The 13,522-nt window shown below is 37.4% G+C and overlaps 1 protein-coding gene across 1 annotated transcript in view; it reads left to right on the plus strand.

Moving 5' to 3' along the window:
* MTBP (MDM2 binding protein) overlaps nucleotides 1-13,522 on the plus strand; it is a 29,869-nt gene that overhangs the window by 10,874 nt on the left and 5,473 nt on the right. Inside the window, exons 12-18 of the mRNA XM_032132377.1 lie at nucleotides 1,001-1,168; nucleotides 2,309-2,422; nucleotides 3,710-3,865; nucleotides 4,229-4,322; nucleotides 6,387-6,542; nucleotides 8,791-8,886; nucleotides 12,323-12,589. Of these exons, the coding sequence (XP_031988268.1) occupies nucleotides 1,001-1,168; nucleotides 2,309-2,422; nucleotides 3,710-3,865; nucleotides 4,229-4,322; nucleotides 6,387-6,542; nucleotides 8,791-8,886; nucleotides 12,323-12,589 (1,051 nt within the window). The remainder of the gene's footprint in view (nucleotides 1-1,000; nucleotides 1,169-2,308; nucleotides 2,423-3,709; nucleotides 3,866-4,228; nucleotides 4,323-6,386; nucleotides 6,543-8,790; nucleotides 8,887-12,322; nucleotides 12,590-13,522) is intronic.

A 13,522-nucleotide genomic window follows, 5' to 3' on the forward strand; every position in this document is an offset into this window, starting at 1 on the left:
ACAATATGAAAACATTTCTGGAATCTTTTTTTCTTTATTGCTCTTTTTTCTTTTTCTGAATTTATATATTGAGGTAGTGGGGCTTCCCCCCCTCTTCCCTTCTGTGTCCAACTTAAAAGTTTTCAAGAAACACTGGAATATTTTGTATTTGTTGCTAACAAAAATTTATGATACTAATAAATGTTAAGTTCCTGTCAAGTTAATTATTGAGACATTTAATTATGAAATTAATTTACTTTTGAAATTTAGTACATCAAGAAGTATTCATTCTCTCGATTTCTATGTCTATCAAGGTGCTATAAAATGTTTTCTGTGTAAAAAGATAGCAAACCCATTCTTTCACTGTTACTGTCAGGTCCCACATTAATTTACTTTCAAAACTGCATACTATATGCCAATGTTTAAAAATAGAATGTCTTTATCTCTTATCCAGGCACAAGGGTAAAGAAGGCAGCGAAGCTTTTATTAATGAATAATGCAGTGTCCTTGGGAAGAGCGTGTACAATATTTCCTTCTACATCTGTGTGTTCTTCCATTGAACACTTACATTACTTCAATGCACATATGCAGAAAGGCCTGTTTTTACCTAGCAGAACAAAAAGGTCTCTTCAATGTTCCATGGTAAAAATGTAACTCTTCCAGTTAAAGGCTTGCCTGTTACTTAGTGCAGTTAAAAACTTCTCTTGGTTGGTGGTTAGAGTTTCCAGGTGTACTTTGTAGTCTGCATTAGAAAGAGTGCAGTGCTGGTTTTTGGGTGCTGCTCTAAGCCAGCAGCATAGAGCAGCTGAGCTTTGCTGCTGTAGTTCATTTATTTTACTCTTCAGTTTGGAGCTTTACAGGGGTTGAACTTCACCTGTAGCTACTGTGTCTCCTCAAAAGATATTAGTAAGATTTCTCACAGAACAGAAGAAAGCAAATGGAAGAATTTTTATGGTGGATTATAGTTTGTTTTAAAGCTGTTTTCCTGAGAGTGTTTCACAGTTATGTCCTGATGTTTAAGTTCCAGAAATTGAACTGAAAGGAGAATCTTGCCAGTATTATTTCTTGCTACAAGGCAATGGCTGTGGAGGATGTAAAGCAACCTTGATTCATTCAGCTGGCCAGATTAATGGGATGGCCACTCTTTCTGCCATAAATGGAAAGCTAAAGGCAAAAGCAGAAGAGTCAGGTAAGAGTAATGACTTATTTGTTAAGGAGTATCTGAGTGCAGGCAAATGCTACTAAATTTCGTAAGTTCCTTTTATTCACTCCAGTCAGTATTAAAAAGGAGAAACCAACAAGGAATATTACATTTTTTATGATGTGCCTATTAACAGTATTTTTCAAAATCCATAAGAAAATACATTAAGAGCTTATTTATTCACAGAATTTACTGCTACCGTATTTTTTAAATTGACTGTGTAAAGTTACAGTGAGTAATTTCTTACAATCGAAATTAGTTGAAAATTGTTTATTGTAAAGGGACATACAGGTAATATTAATGCAAACCAAATTTGTGAAAGCTTTAAGTTTAAAAAGTGTGTATTGTTGGTATAAAAACTTAACAGCCCATGCCAAAAAATCTAGGTAAATGTCTCTTGAAAATCCTGTTTCACTGATGATTTAAAATAAAAACTGCAAGGCCAGTAGGCAAGTTGAGTTTCATTACCATCTGCAGTTTCTTTGCAGGTGTCCATGTTACTGCAGAGTGTTTAGGGTATGAGCTGGCACTCATATCCTACCTGCTCCACTAGGGAAGAGCAGGTATGCAGACATTTATCATGGAGTAGTTGTCATGTTACAACTACACCAACTAGGTAACTCTACCAATTCCTGTATTTGTTTCAATAACACTGGCAAAGAAAAAGAGCACAGTGACTTGCATCTTATCCTCTTAATTCCTTATTATCAAAGTAAATCTGTGTGCAATATGACTGACTACTCTGCCATTTATCCTAATTAAAATCCCATTAGTACAATGTCAGAAGACTGAAAGTCCTTGACTGTATGTTGGGAGAAAACTTCTCTTTCCTGGTATCAAACTTAGGATCTTTTTACCTTCTTTTAATGTTAGTCATGTTAATTGTGTTGTCGTTATACTGGTTTTGTACAGAAATTCAAAAATACTACTCAGGCACCTCTTCCAAATTATGCTCCTGGTGTTCAGTTGGATTTGATTGGTTTGGTTTTTTAATGATTAGCCGTATTTGAAAGTCTGGTTGTTTCCTTTGAATGGGAAATTTTTATGTCTCCTGTGTTTATGTCTTCTATTAAGTAACGACTCCAAAGTTCAAAGAGATTCGTAATAAAAGTTTCTCCTAATCTATAGGCTTTCATATTTCTGACTTGATAAAGTCTCTGCCACGCTATTGTGGAGAGGAGATTGTACAGAGAGAAACGAAACTGTCTCATCTCCAAGTGTTTGCCTTGAAGGAGTATCTCAGTAAGTAATGGGAAAGCACTGGTAATTCTCAAACTAGTATTTAAAAGGTCATTGTTTCAAATTGGATGTGATGGCTCACCTTACAAAACTGAAATTGTCTAACAACCAAAGTGTGTTGATTACTTTGTGAAGAAATAGCAGAAGTATAGGAAGAAACTTTGTAGTATATTATTGATTATCTATCAGATAATGGAAAAGAGAACACTGAATTAGTGTTGATGGTTGTTACATGAATACTCTGAATTTTTGAGCATAATGTTGAAATAGTTCTGTGGCAATTCTGTGATGATTTCCCCAAAATCCGTTACTGCTGGATGTGCCTTCTACAAAAATAGAAATTCTGGTTTGGGTTTTTCAGCTTTTAAAAATTTTATTCTTTCTTTGAAAAGTCTTAAGCAGCAGAGGAAAACTATGCATTGGAGATTTGTTAGATTTATCATGATGCATTATTCATAATAAAAACTGAGGGATCACCCTGCTTAGATTTTTATTACTTTGCAGAGAAGTACATTTGAGTGTCCTGATTTTTTTTCCATCATAAGCGCATTGCTTAAAGAGACTCAATTGAAAGAAAAAATGCTTCACAGAGATTGGCTGTCTTATTGAAAATGGCATTCTGTGGAGATAGTTTAAGTGTATTATCATTAACAGAATAGCAGCTTAAAGAAAATAAGATTTCTGTAAGTAGTCTTGTCTCCCATCCCCTGCCCCCTGCTAATTTACTGTCATTTTCAGATTCTTGTCTGCTTCAACCCTGAGCTTGGGGCTGCTTTAGAGCTTGTGTTTTAGTTTCTTTTGTGTGGGTCACCCATTTCCATTAAGAGATTGAATAGCAGCAGTTGGGATTTACTGATTGTCCTAAATCATACCAGAATTACCTAACCCTTGATATTCTGACCGGGGTCCAGAACAGAGCCACACTCCTGCAACAACAGTAAAAATAGGTGGGTGGGAGACTCTGCAGATTGGAGCTCTTCACTTTTAGTCTCAGCAAGTCCAGATTATTGTCTCTGGGGGATTCAACCTCTATGTACTCAGAAATGCATATATCCAGAAGTTAAAGGACTGTAAAAACATGATTCACTTGTGACTTCAGCTGTTCTCACTGCTGTTTTTTTCACTTGTCTGTGGAATAAACCACCCGTGTCTTTCTTGCTGGTACAACAGTAAGTGTTAAATTAACTTACTTGTGTTACTGGTTTCGGGTGGGGATTTCCTTGTTTAATTGTTTTTTAGTTTTTCTTTACTGCTTAGCAGGTGCAGTACCTTTTCTTTTTTCTTTTATAGAGAGAAAGGAATTGGCCAAGCAGCCTGCGGTTATTTCTACCAATGAGTTTAAAAGCTTACTAAAACTTACAAGAGAATGTTTTTTGGACCTGTGCAGCACTAGTCTTCCTACACCTGTTCTACAGAAGGTCTCCAATAAAACCACTGTGACTTGTGGTAAGTGTTTTTATTTACAAAATATGTTGATTATTTTCTTTGGATGTTTTTTCAGATTAGCCATCAGTCTTTTGCTAGAAGGAGTGAAGTCTTTTTACCAAAAGAGGAAAACATGGGAAAGTAAAGTAGCTTTCTAGGCTTATTTTGCAAACTGAAATTACCCTTGCATTACCTATTTCCTTTTTGTTCCTTGACAAAAAAAATTGTCCGGAAAACATTTCTGATTTCATCACCAGATAGATTTTTCTTTTATTTACATACATTTAGAGATATGCATTGAGGAATATCTATATATAAAGGACTGTACATATATATTTCTTTAAGGAAATTTATTAAGGGTTATCCAACATGTATTTCTTGCAGAGCCTGATTTAGTAGAGCCAAATCCATTGGAGTGGCCAGAAAGACACGTTCTTCAGAATTTGGAAAACTTTGAAAAAAACAAACAAAGAATGAGGTAATGATGAAATACTGGAGATTTTCTTTGGAGTAGCCATTGAACATAATTGTAGAGGAACCTTATGTGTTGATAACCATTGTGTAAACTGTGTTCAAATATATTGATATCTTTCAAAGAAAGTATTGCTTAAGGCTAAAACTATTTTTCTGTCAATTTCCAAAGGAATATTTTCTTGGTATTTAAAGAAGTACTGTTTTGATTTTTATTGACTAAATGCAATTGGAAGCTAGCTAAAAGTAGAATAGTTCCAAAACCAAATTCCCAAAATGGCACTTCTAGAAAATAGTAGCCATGGTAGAAAAAAATACAAAAGCTTTTCTTTCTCCCAACATGCCCTAAATAAGAGAGGTAATTTAGCAGTTTTTGTCAACATGTACAATGTGTTCTAATTTCCTCATATTTCCTAAATAGTTGGTACTTAGTATCATGTCTCAAGTAATTTTAAAGTCGAAGAACCTATTGGTTTTATGTTTGAAATTTGTATTTAATTATATTTTTCCTTCAGTGCTGTTCAAATGAAACCTGTAGATCTTTGTGCCACTTAATACAGCCTGTTGATTTCAGTTTAGTTCTCACTTTATGTAAGACTTGTCAATGAAGGTTTAGGTTGGATATTAGAAAAAGGTTCTTCACCCAGAGGGTAGTTGGGCACTGGAACAGGCTCCCCAGGGAAGTGGTCACAGTACCAAGCCTGACAGAGCTCAAGAAGAGTTTGGACTGCTCTCAAGGCACATGCTGTGCAGGGCCAGGAGTTGGACTTGATGATCCTGGTGGGTCCCTTCCAACTCAGCTAATAAATGATTTTGTGACTTAATGGTCTTTGGTGGTGGTAATGTTCTTGCTGACAGACCTGGAGAGCCAGATGTCCAACTGTCCTTTTCTGAGTCACTTCCATCCCATTTCTCTCTTTCAAGTACCATAGTTGGCCATGGCTTAGACTGGAGTTCTGCATGTGAGAAATCCTCACATTAGATATCTGCTTTCTCATGAGTGGTGGTGCCATAAAGATTTTTTGCCTTTTCTTTTATACCCCTGTTATACCTTTTTACAACTTCTGTATTCTTAGTGCTTTTTGCCTACATTCTTGGACTTCTTTGTTCAGCTAGGAGATTAAACATTTTAGAAGCTTCGTAGGAAGGGGTTAGTGTGCCCCAGACCCCAAGGTCCTCATCCAGAACACATAGACAGACAGAACCATCCAGGGGAAGGTTCCTTGGGGAGGGGGGCTCATTCGAGCCTCTCACTGGGTAATTTTTTGATAGATATGCTAATTAGTAAGACCTATAATGTTATACCAGATCTTGTGTGGGGTGTGCATTGCAGTGTGCATTTTGGTGCATTCAACCTGGACATAGTGCACCTAAGGATCCTTAAAATAAATACCAAGGTAAAATCCCTTTTTCCCTTCTAACTGCGTTTGACTCTTGATTTTAAGACCAGGAAAAGACTTCAGTGGTATTATTATTATTATTATTATTATTGGCTTTTGTTTCTTAAACTGGCAAACTTCTTCCTTTTAATTAGCTGTTGAAAAGCTTCCTGAAAGACCTTTCTGTTACATAGTCAGTGTTTATTTCATTGGTCATAATCTGAACTGGTTATCTTTCTTACCCTGCATCAGGATACAACATGTTGCTTAACAGTAGAAAAGAGAGAACTTCGATGTACTTGGTTGAAGACACTAAAAAAAGAATGGAGGGTTGCATGCAGTAGTGGCTTTATGGTTCCTTTCCTTTAGTGGGAACCAATTTTTGGTCCTACAATGGAAAAAAGGGGTGAATAATCATCTTCCCATGTTGTATTTCATAACCAAGCTCTAAATTCTTGAAGAAATTAGTTTCTTTAGTGGAATGTTAGAGAATTTGCACCAATTGTCATGTTCTTTATAATGAACTTCGTGTGAATGTTCTCAAGGAGCAACCTTGTTCGTTTTACTTTGGTACTAGTTTAATTACTCCAGAGTAGCAATGATTTAATTTCTTTTTAAATACCATAAGTTTATTAAAAAAAAGAAAAAAAAAAAAGTCCTTAGATTGGTCTTGCTTGCTTCCTTTTTTCTAGAGTTCCTCTGTTTGCGCATTCATCTGAGCAGTTGCTGGGACATAAAGACAGCCAGCGGGAGTCCCTGACGTTGCTCGATGCTAAAGAGTTGCTGAAGTATTTCACTCCAGAAGGGCTGCCCGTGGGGGATCTCCAGCCACTCCAAGTTCCCAAGCGGTAGGGATCAGCGTATTAAAGCCACTGAAAACCAGACTCAGAGCTGCTATAGGGGGATGTAAATAAGGGTGGAATGAGAGTCACAGAGTGGTCTAACTGGATTTGAATTTATAACCTGCAACTTCCTTACATCACATGCCTGCCAGTGAAATCAACTGTTTCAGTCTCCAGTCAGCCTTGCTGTTTAGTTCTTTCAGAATCTGAAATGGCTGGAGATGATGATGTTGGTCCTAGGCATTTAAATAACAAAATAATCACCTGAAGCACAAACGTGGGCTGGTAGATCCTTGCCAAGCCTCTGCTGCCCTATGCGTCCATTTCCAAAAGAGTATTTCTAGCAAAGCAGAAGTTCCTGTGGCAAAACTTTAATTTTATTGGTGTGATTTCTTTCAGTGGAGGGGAGTCTAGGTGGGAAAACAAAATAAGAAAAGGCAGTAGCTGAGCCTATTTAACTATGTTTGTCTCCTGTCATGCTTTTTATGTGCTTCTTAAAGGAAGCTTATCTACGCTGGTGGCTTTGCAAGTATTCATTCTTAGTGTGTCTGCTGTATTAACCACTACTTTTTCAGCAGGAAGTTACATACATGGAGTTAATGGAGTAATTTTCAGGATCTGAACATCTATTAGAGCTAAGACCAGACTCTATTAGAGTCAGATAATGTTTATAGAAGCAGAGCCTATACTGTTTGTTCATTGTGTCACAGACTCCTAGGTAGGCAAGACAGTCTTTGCAGTCACTACAGTTGTATTTGTTGACCTTTTTAATACTGAGTAATAGAATCTGTAATGCAGTTATTTGATAGAGTCCTTGATCTTTTTTCACACTTCATGATAGGTAGTAAGAGTGCTTGTGAGAGGCAAAGGTTCTGTAGTATTTTGGATTTTCTGTAGGATTTTTGAGACTTCTGTAAAACACTTAGTGAAGTTTTGTAACTAACCTAAATATGTTCTGAGCAGAGAATTCAAGTTAGAAAATATGCAGTAAAGATTTAGAATCTCCTACTGAGTTGTTAATGAGTGCAGAAGGTTTAGAATTTTGGCTAAAATATTTTCCTTCCAACTAGTTGTATGGGAAAGAAGTGAATAGTATTTCACTACAAAGATCTATTTTTTAGACTTTGATTATTTTCAAAACCTCCAGAGAAGCACTGTAACATGGAATACCTGAGTCTCTTGAATGATTGCTTTGAGCTACAGATGAGTGAGATCTGAATTTGAATCGAGTCCAGCAGAACACTGTACTCTGGGCTGCTCACTCCCCTAGCAGATGCTCTGACTAAATTCTCTGGAATAATGAGGAACTTTGCACAGTAGGTGATCAAGAACAGTGAATACAGACCCCAAGAATTTTCCTGACCAACAGAAGGATTGAAGGGATTTTGAGAGAGACTGTTGAATTAAAGGCATGTTCACTTGTTTTCCATGTTTGAGCTTTAAATAGAAGTTTGATAGATTACAGTTTTGGCTGACAGTCTTTCCAAATTATCTTCTTGCTAGTTTCAGTATCACTTCTTTCCTGGATGTTTTGCTCAGATAATTATTCCAGTGGAAATGGTGCAGAGACAAGTCTGTATGAATAAAATTTGAAGCAGTGTCTAAGTTTCAGATTCTGCTACATCTTGCCTTCATCTCTTCCCTTCTTTAGAGATAAATGTTCAGGGTGTGTTGAGATCTGGCTGCAAGATCTTGCTATCTGTCTTGCTATGGCGTATTCTGTTGAAATACCTTCAAACAAATACACCCTATGATTTAGGTGCAGGGAGTTACTAGCTGGAATTGAAGTATCCCAGGAGACAAGCCATTAGTTCTGAAGTCTGGGAAAGATGACTGTTAGGTGAGGCAACAATTTGAAGCTAAAGGGAAGGAATTCACTACTTATAGTGTGTGATTGAGAAATGGAAGGTCACTTCCCAGTGCCTCTCAGTTCATTCTACTACCCAGGTGTCCCATTGTGAAATGGAGTGATATTTGCCTGGTTTTATTGGTAAATTATTTGGAGCAGTGACCTTCACTGTCTAAGAAATGTCTAAGAGCTTCTGTAACAATAATAGCTCAGTAGGAATTAGTTGAACTTAAATTCTCTCTTCAATACAGATTTAATTTTCCATTGATGCTTTATCCTAGGGGCTTAGCTGCAAGGCATGCTGTTTTAGTCTTCCTATGTCAAGACATTTGTTTCTGATTTTTGAAAGTATAATTTATCCTGACAGTAGTTGGTTAAAAGAGATCTGTATTTTTCTCCTTTCAGTGAAAACGTGTTTCTTCTGACACCAGAGCTTACTCCTCGAAAACTCAGAGGTTTGCCTTTTGAAAAAGCAGCTGGATGCCATTATCATGGACTTGAGTAAGTTACCTGGCTTCCTTTCCCAGATTTATTTTTTAGCTTCCTGTCTAGGTATAATTAGAAACATTTCAAGCAACAGGTATGTTAATTACGGAAAATTTTATGTATCCTTTTCCTTCATTGGAACAATTGCACCTCTCCCTTTCTTACCTTTATTTTAGTCACTGGTTTATATTGCAGCGTTCCTGCCTTGATGGTAATGTAGAAACATTTAAGTCTTTTTTTCTCAGTTGTACTGCTGTATCTATTCTCAGTGTCTCTGAAAATTTTGATTCAGAACTAAAAATGGCAAGGGAAGTAGAGTTCATTAGTACATATCAAGTTCCTAGGGGAGCACATGCTTTAAGTGCATACATAGTTTCTGCTTCGATATTTAATTGTAGGCGCTTTCAGACTAGTAGTCACAAGGTTTATGAGACCTGCTGTGATGCTACCTCTATTATCAGGGAACCTGAGAACACTAGCAGGCAAATGTTAGTGGTAACAATGTTCAAAAGGATCCATATGGTTAGGGCTGTTAGTTAATCCCAGCCAGCCAGCAATAGTTATTTGTCAAACAAACAATGGGCAAACTGTCATATAATGTAGCTGTATAAAAGTAGTTAAGAAAAATACAAATATTGACTTTGAGGAGAAAAGGAAAAAGAAATGCTGGAGTAGATAATTAAGCATAACTCTTCCATATAGACAGTCTTCCTGTGGTATATATTAAGAAATGCAGTGGATACCAAGCATAGTCAGTTCAGTCTTTGTGCAAAACTTCTGCTAGCCTCCTAAAATCACATTTTCAGATTATAAGAATGTGACTAACAATGCTGTTAGTATTTTTTTCCTATATATTTTACAAATAGTTTGGTTAAGCCTGTGTTTAATGTCTGGTAATTTTAGCCAGGTTCTCTAGGGCAGTGAAGCACCCCTATCTCTTTAGTTATCTCTTTTTCTAAATGGTAACTCATGAACCTGTTAGCCTTTTTAGATCTGTGATAAGTGGCACAGAGAGGCAACTGGGTAGATAAGGGAAATGCAGATGGTAGGTGTGGGAAGAAACCACGTGTCTGTTGTCTGTTGCTATGTGGTATCTTGCTGCTCTGCCTGACCTCAGCAAAGAGTGTGCCTCAGATTTCAAATTAGGCACAGCACAGCTTGTGCTGCTGCTTCTCCTAGCAAAATATGACAGGTACAGACCACAGGGAGGCCTGGGTATTGTGGAGAGGAGGAAGATCCTGGCATATTAATATTGCAGGGGTAATGCGCTCAGCAGTATGGGAGGGGAAGCGCTAGAGTGAGATGTAGCTGTGTGACCAGAACATATTGTCAGGAGAGTATCATGGCTGTGGGGCAGATGTGTTTTGTACTATGCAGTTTTCATCTGCCCAGATGCTGTATTTATATTTGGAGGTAAAGTCTTGTCAACAAAACAAGGAGTAGCAGTTATCATAGAACATTCTGAGTTGGAAGGGACCTTAAAGAACATCTAGTTGCAGGCTCCATGCCATGTGCAGGGACATCAGGATCCTATATCTTTTTCCCCAGAGCTGCTCTTAATTCATTTTTCACTCAGCCCATATTTGTGCTGGCATTGCCTTGACCCAGGTGCAGGACCTTGCACTTGCACTTGTTGAACCTCATAAGGTTTGCACAGGGCCACCTGACAAGTCTCTGGATGGCATCCCTTCCCTCCAGGGTCAGCCACACCACACAGCTCGGTGTCAATGGCAAACTGCTTTCCTGAAGTCCAAGGGTGAGCTTGCTGTGTGCTCTCGTTGCTGCTCTGAGGGTCTCAAACTCCACTATTTAATGGTCACTGCAGCCAAGGCTGCCTTTGAGCCTCACATTCCCCACCACCCCTTCCTTGCTGGTGGGAACAAGGTCTAACATAGCACCTCTCCTCACTCGGAGAAGGAAGTTACCAAAGCATTCCAGGAACCTGCTGGATTGCATGTGCCTTACTGTATTGTCCCTCCAACAGATTATTGGGGTGCTTGAAGTCCCCCATACAGACCAGGACTTGTGAACATGAGGTTGTTCCTATTTATGATTAAATCAAATTTTTGCTGTAATGAGCATATGCCAGACACTTGAAGGCTATGTTGCAGAGAGAAAGCAATTGCCATTAAAGCAGTGAGTAAAATGGCAATTTAACTTCTAAAGTTAAATAGATTTTTCATCTTTGTTGGGGATGTGACTACTCAGGGGACTGAGAATATAAATAAGAAAAATTAAATACCTTGAAATTTTTAAGTTAAGAGAACTTACTCTTTTATCAGATAATGAATTTATGTCTAGTGGAAAGTCTTCTTCAACTGTAGAAATGGATTCATCAGACAGTTATTAGAGAAATTAATTTCTCCCTGAATATGAAAGTACTCTGAAGAAAGTGGAAACATCAGATCCAGCAGTTTAACATGACTCCATGTTAAGAGATAAAAGTAAAGAATGTGTCTGGCATTCCTAAGAGTAGGAAACATTGCTGAGCAGTTTGAAGGGTGGGTGTCATGGTTTAGTATAGTCAGGGTTTTTAGTAAAGAGGGCATCAGCCACGGAAGTGATTCTCTTGCAAAGAGGTGCTTACAGCTTCCTCTATGACCTGACAGAACCAATCAATTGGCTAGTTTGAATACTGGCAACTTTTTAAGCCACTTAATAAGCTTGACACGCCTCTGTGATCCACATTTAAGAACGAACAAACCCCGGGAAAGCTCTCTAGTCTTCCGAGTGTGAGCAATAGCTCGCACTGCTTAGAACGTTTTGTAACAAAGAGGCTGAAATAATACTGAATTTACTGTTACCTCTTGCCACAGTACAGGTAATGTAAGTTACTGGGTGATGAAACACTGTTCTCTTGCAAGGAATCCTGGAGGTCATTTACACCAGAGAAAAGTTAGTTAAGATGCATTTTGTGTTATCTTATCTGTATGTTTCACTGACTTAGCACTGTTCATTTGTTATTTTTCAGCCCCACTGTAGTTAATACAGTTTGTTCTGTTGATTTGGCTGATTAAACCACTTATTCATTGTAGTCAATAGGAAGCTTGTGCTTGTTCAGTGATACTTTTTTTGTATTTTTAGCACTTAAAAAATGTGAATATTTCATACAGCAGTGTTTATCTCAGACAAAGCTAAAAAGTTGCATTTCAAAGAGTTTGTTCAAGGAAAAAATTCTACTGATGTCCATGGAAATCTTACAAAGAACACAGAGTAAAGAGTTAGAAATAGTACAGGATTCAGCTTCTTTGTTGAAGTTGGACTTAAGTATAGCAAAATCCATCAGGCAAGCATTAATTTACTGGGCTATTAAAAGTTGTCTTTCAAAATAGTACACCAGTTCAAACAAAAAAAAAAAGTTTTGGAGTTCGCATGACTGTCAAAAGTAAGTTTTTTCTGATTGTAATAAAGCAGAGACTTTCACAGGTTTCTCACCCAATTTCAATTTCAGATATTGTCTAGATAACAGAAGAGCCTTGGAAAGAGATGTGGGATATGCTGAACTTCAAACTCGTCTGATTCGCTATGAAACTCAGACCACTTGCACGAAAGAGTGCTGCCCTGTGCCACTTGTCTTGAGTCCTCTCCCATCCCCTGCAGTCTTGTCAGAGCCTGGAAGTGTCCCCGATGGAGAGTCTTTACAAAGTGAATTCAAAACAGAGACATCAAGGCTAAAACGCAGATCAAAAGACCTGGATTGCTTTTATCCCAAGAAAAGGTAATGCACTGAATAAAATGAATCTTTAGCATGAAATATTTCAGTAGTCTTTTGTGAACTGCATCTGTCATCTCAAAATGTTTTAGTGAAGTTATCTAGACAAATGTTTTAGTTGTTTAATCCTCTTCTGTCAGTTCATCTTTTTTTCCCAAGTGTGATCTTTCATCGATGGCCTTAGATTAATCAAAATCATGTGGCACAGGCACACTTTATTTAACAGATTTGGGGTTATATCTTGCAAAGTCTCAAGTGCCTAGATGACAGCCTCATCTAGGACTGGAACTGTCAGTGCTGCTGCACTACAAATAAACAACTAAAGGTTTAGAAAGCCAAGGATTGTACAAACAGAATAATTGAATTTCTAATCCAAAGGACTGCTGGCGTTAAGATGACCTACCAAAATTCAATCTTATTGTCAGCCTTGTTTATTAAAGTCTTTTCTGGAAGTTTAGTTTTTAAGATTTCCCTTTGTACCTTGTCCTCATTCTGAAGATGCAAACTCTGTGTCAGTGAAAAATAACTGCTATGTAACACTATTTCCAAATTCACTTTTTACTGTAATACTTTTTCCTTATTTCCAGTTTGATACCCTTTGCAATCTAATTACAATAAGCCTTTAACAGCGGTCTGGTTTTAGAAATATGCATATCTTTTGCAGCTTACTGAATAGTTAGAAAAGAAGATGTGATTGTACTTAACATTTTGGAAATTGGAGTTTGGAATTACGCTCTTACAGTTGAAGGATCAAGGATTACAATGTTCCCATAGAATTCTAATGCCCAAGTTCCTGTAGTTTAAAGATGATTTGTGATGTTCCTATAGGGCCAAAAGAAATTAGGTAGTTTCAAGAAGTTTTGTCTCATCCTAGGACTGGAGGCCATTTCTCTTCCAAAGAGTTTTATTTTCTTAGTTATCTGATTTTTTTCAATTTGT

The sequence above is a fragment of the Corvus moneduloides genome, chromosome 1 (genome assembly GCF_009650955.1).
Source record: "Corvus moneduloides isolate bCorMon1 chromosome 1, bCorMon1.pri, whole genome shotgun sequence".
NCBI classification, from domain to species: domain Eukaryota; kingdom Metazoa; phylum Chordata; class Aves; order Passeriformes; family Corvidae; genus Corvus; species Corvus moneduloides.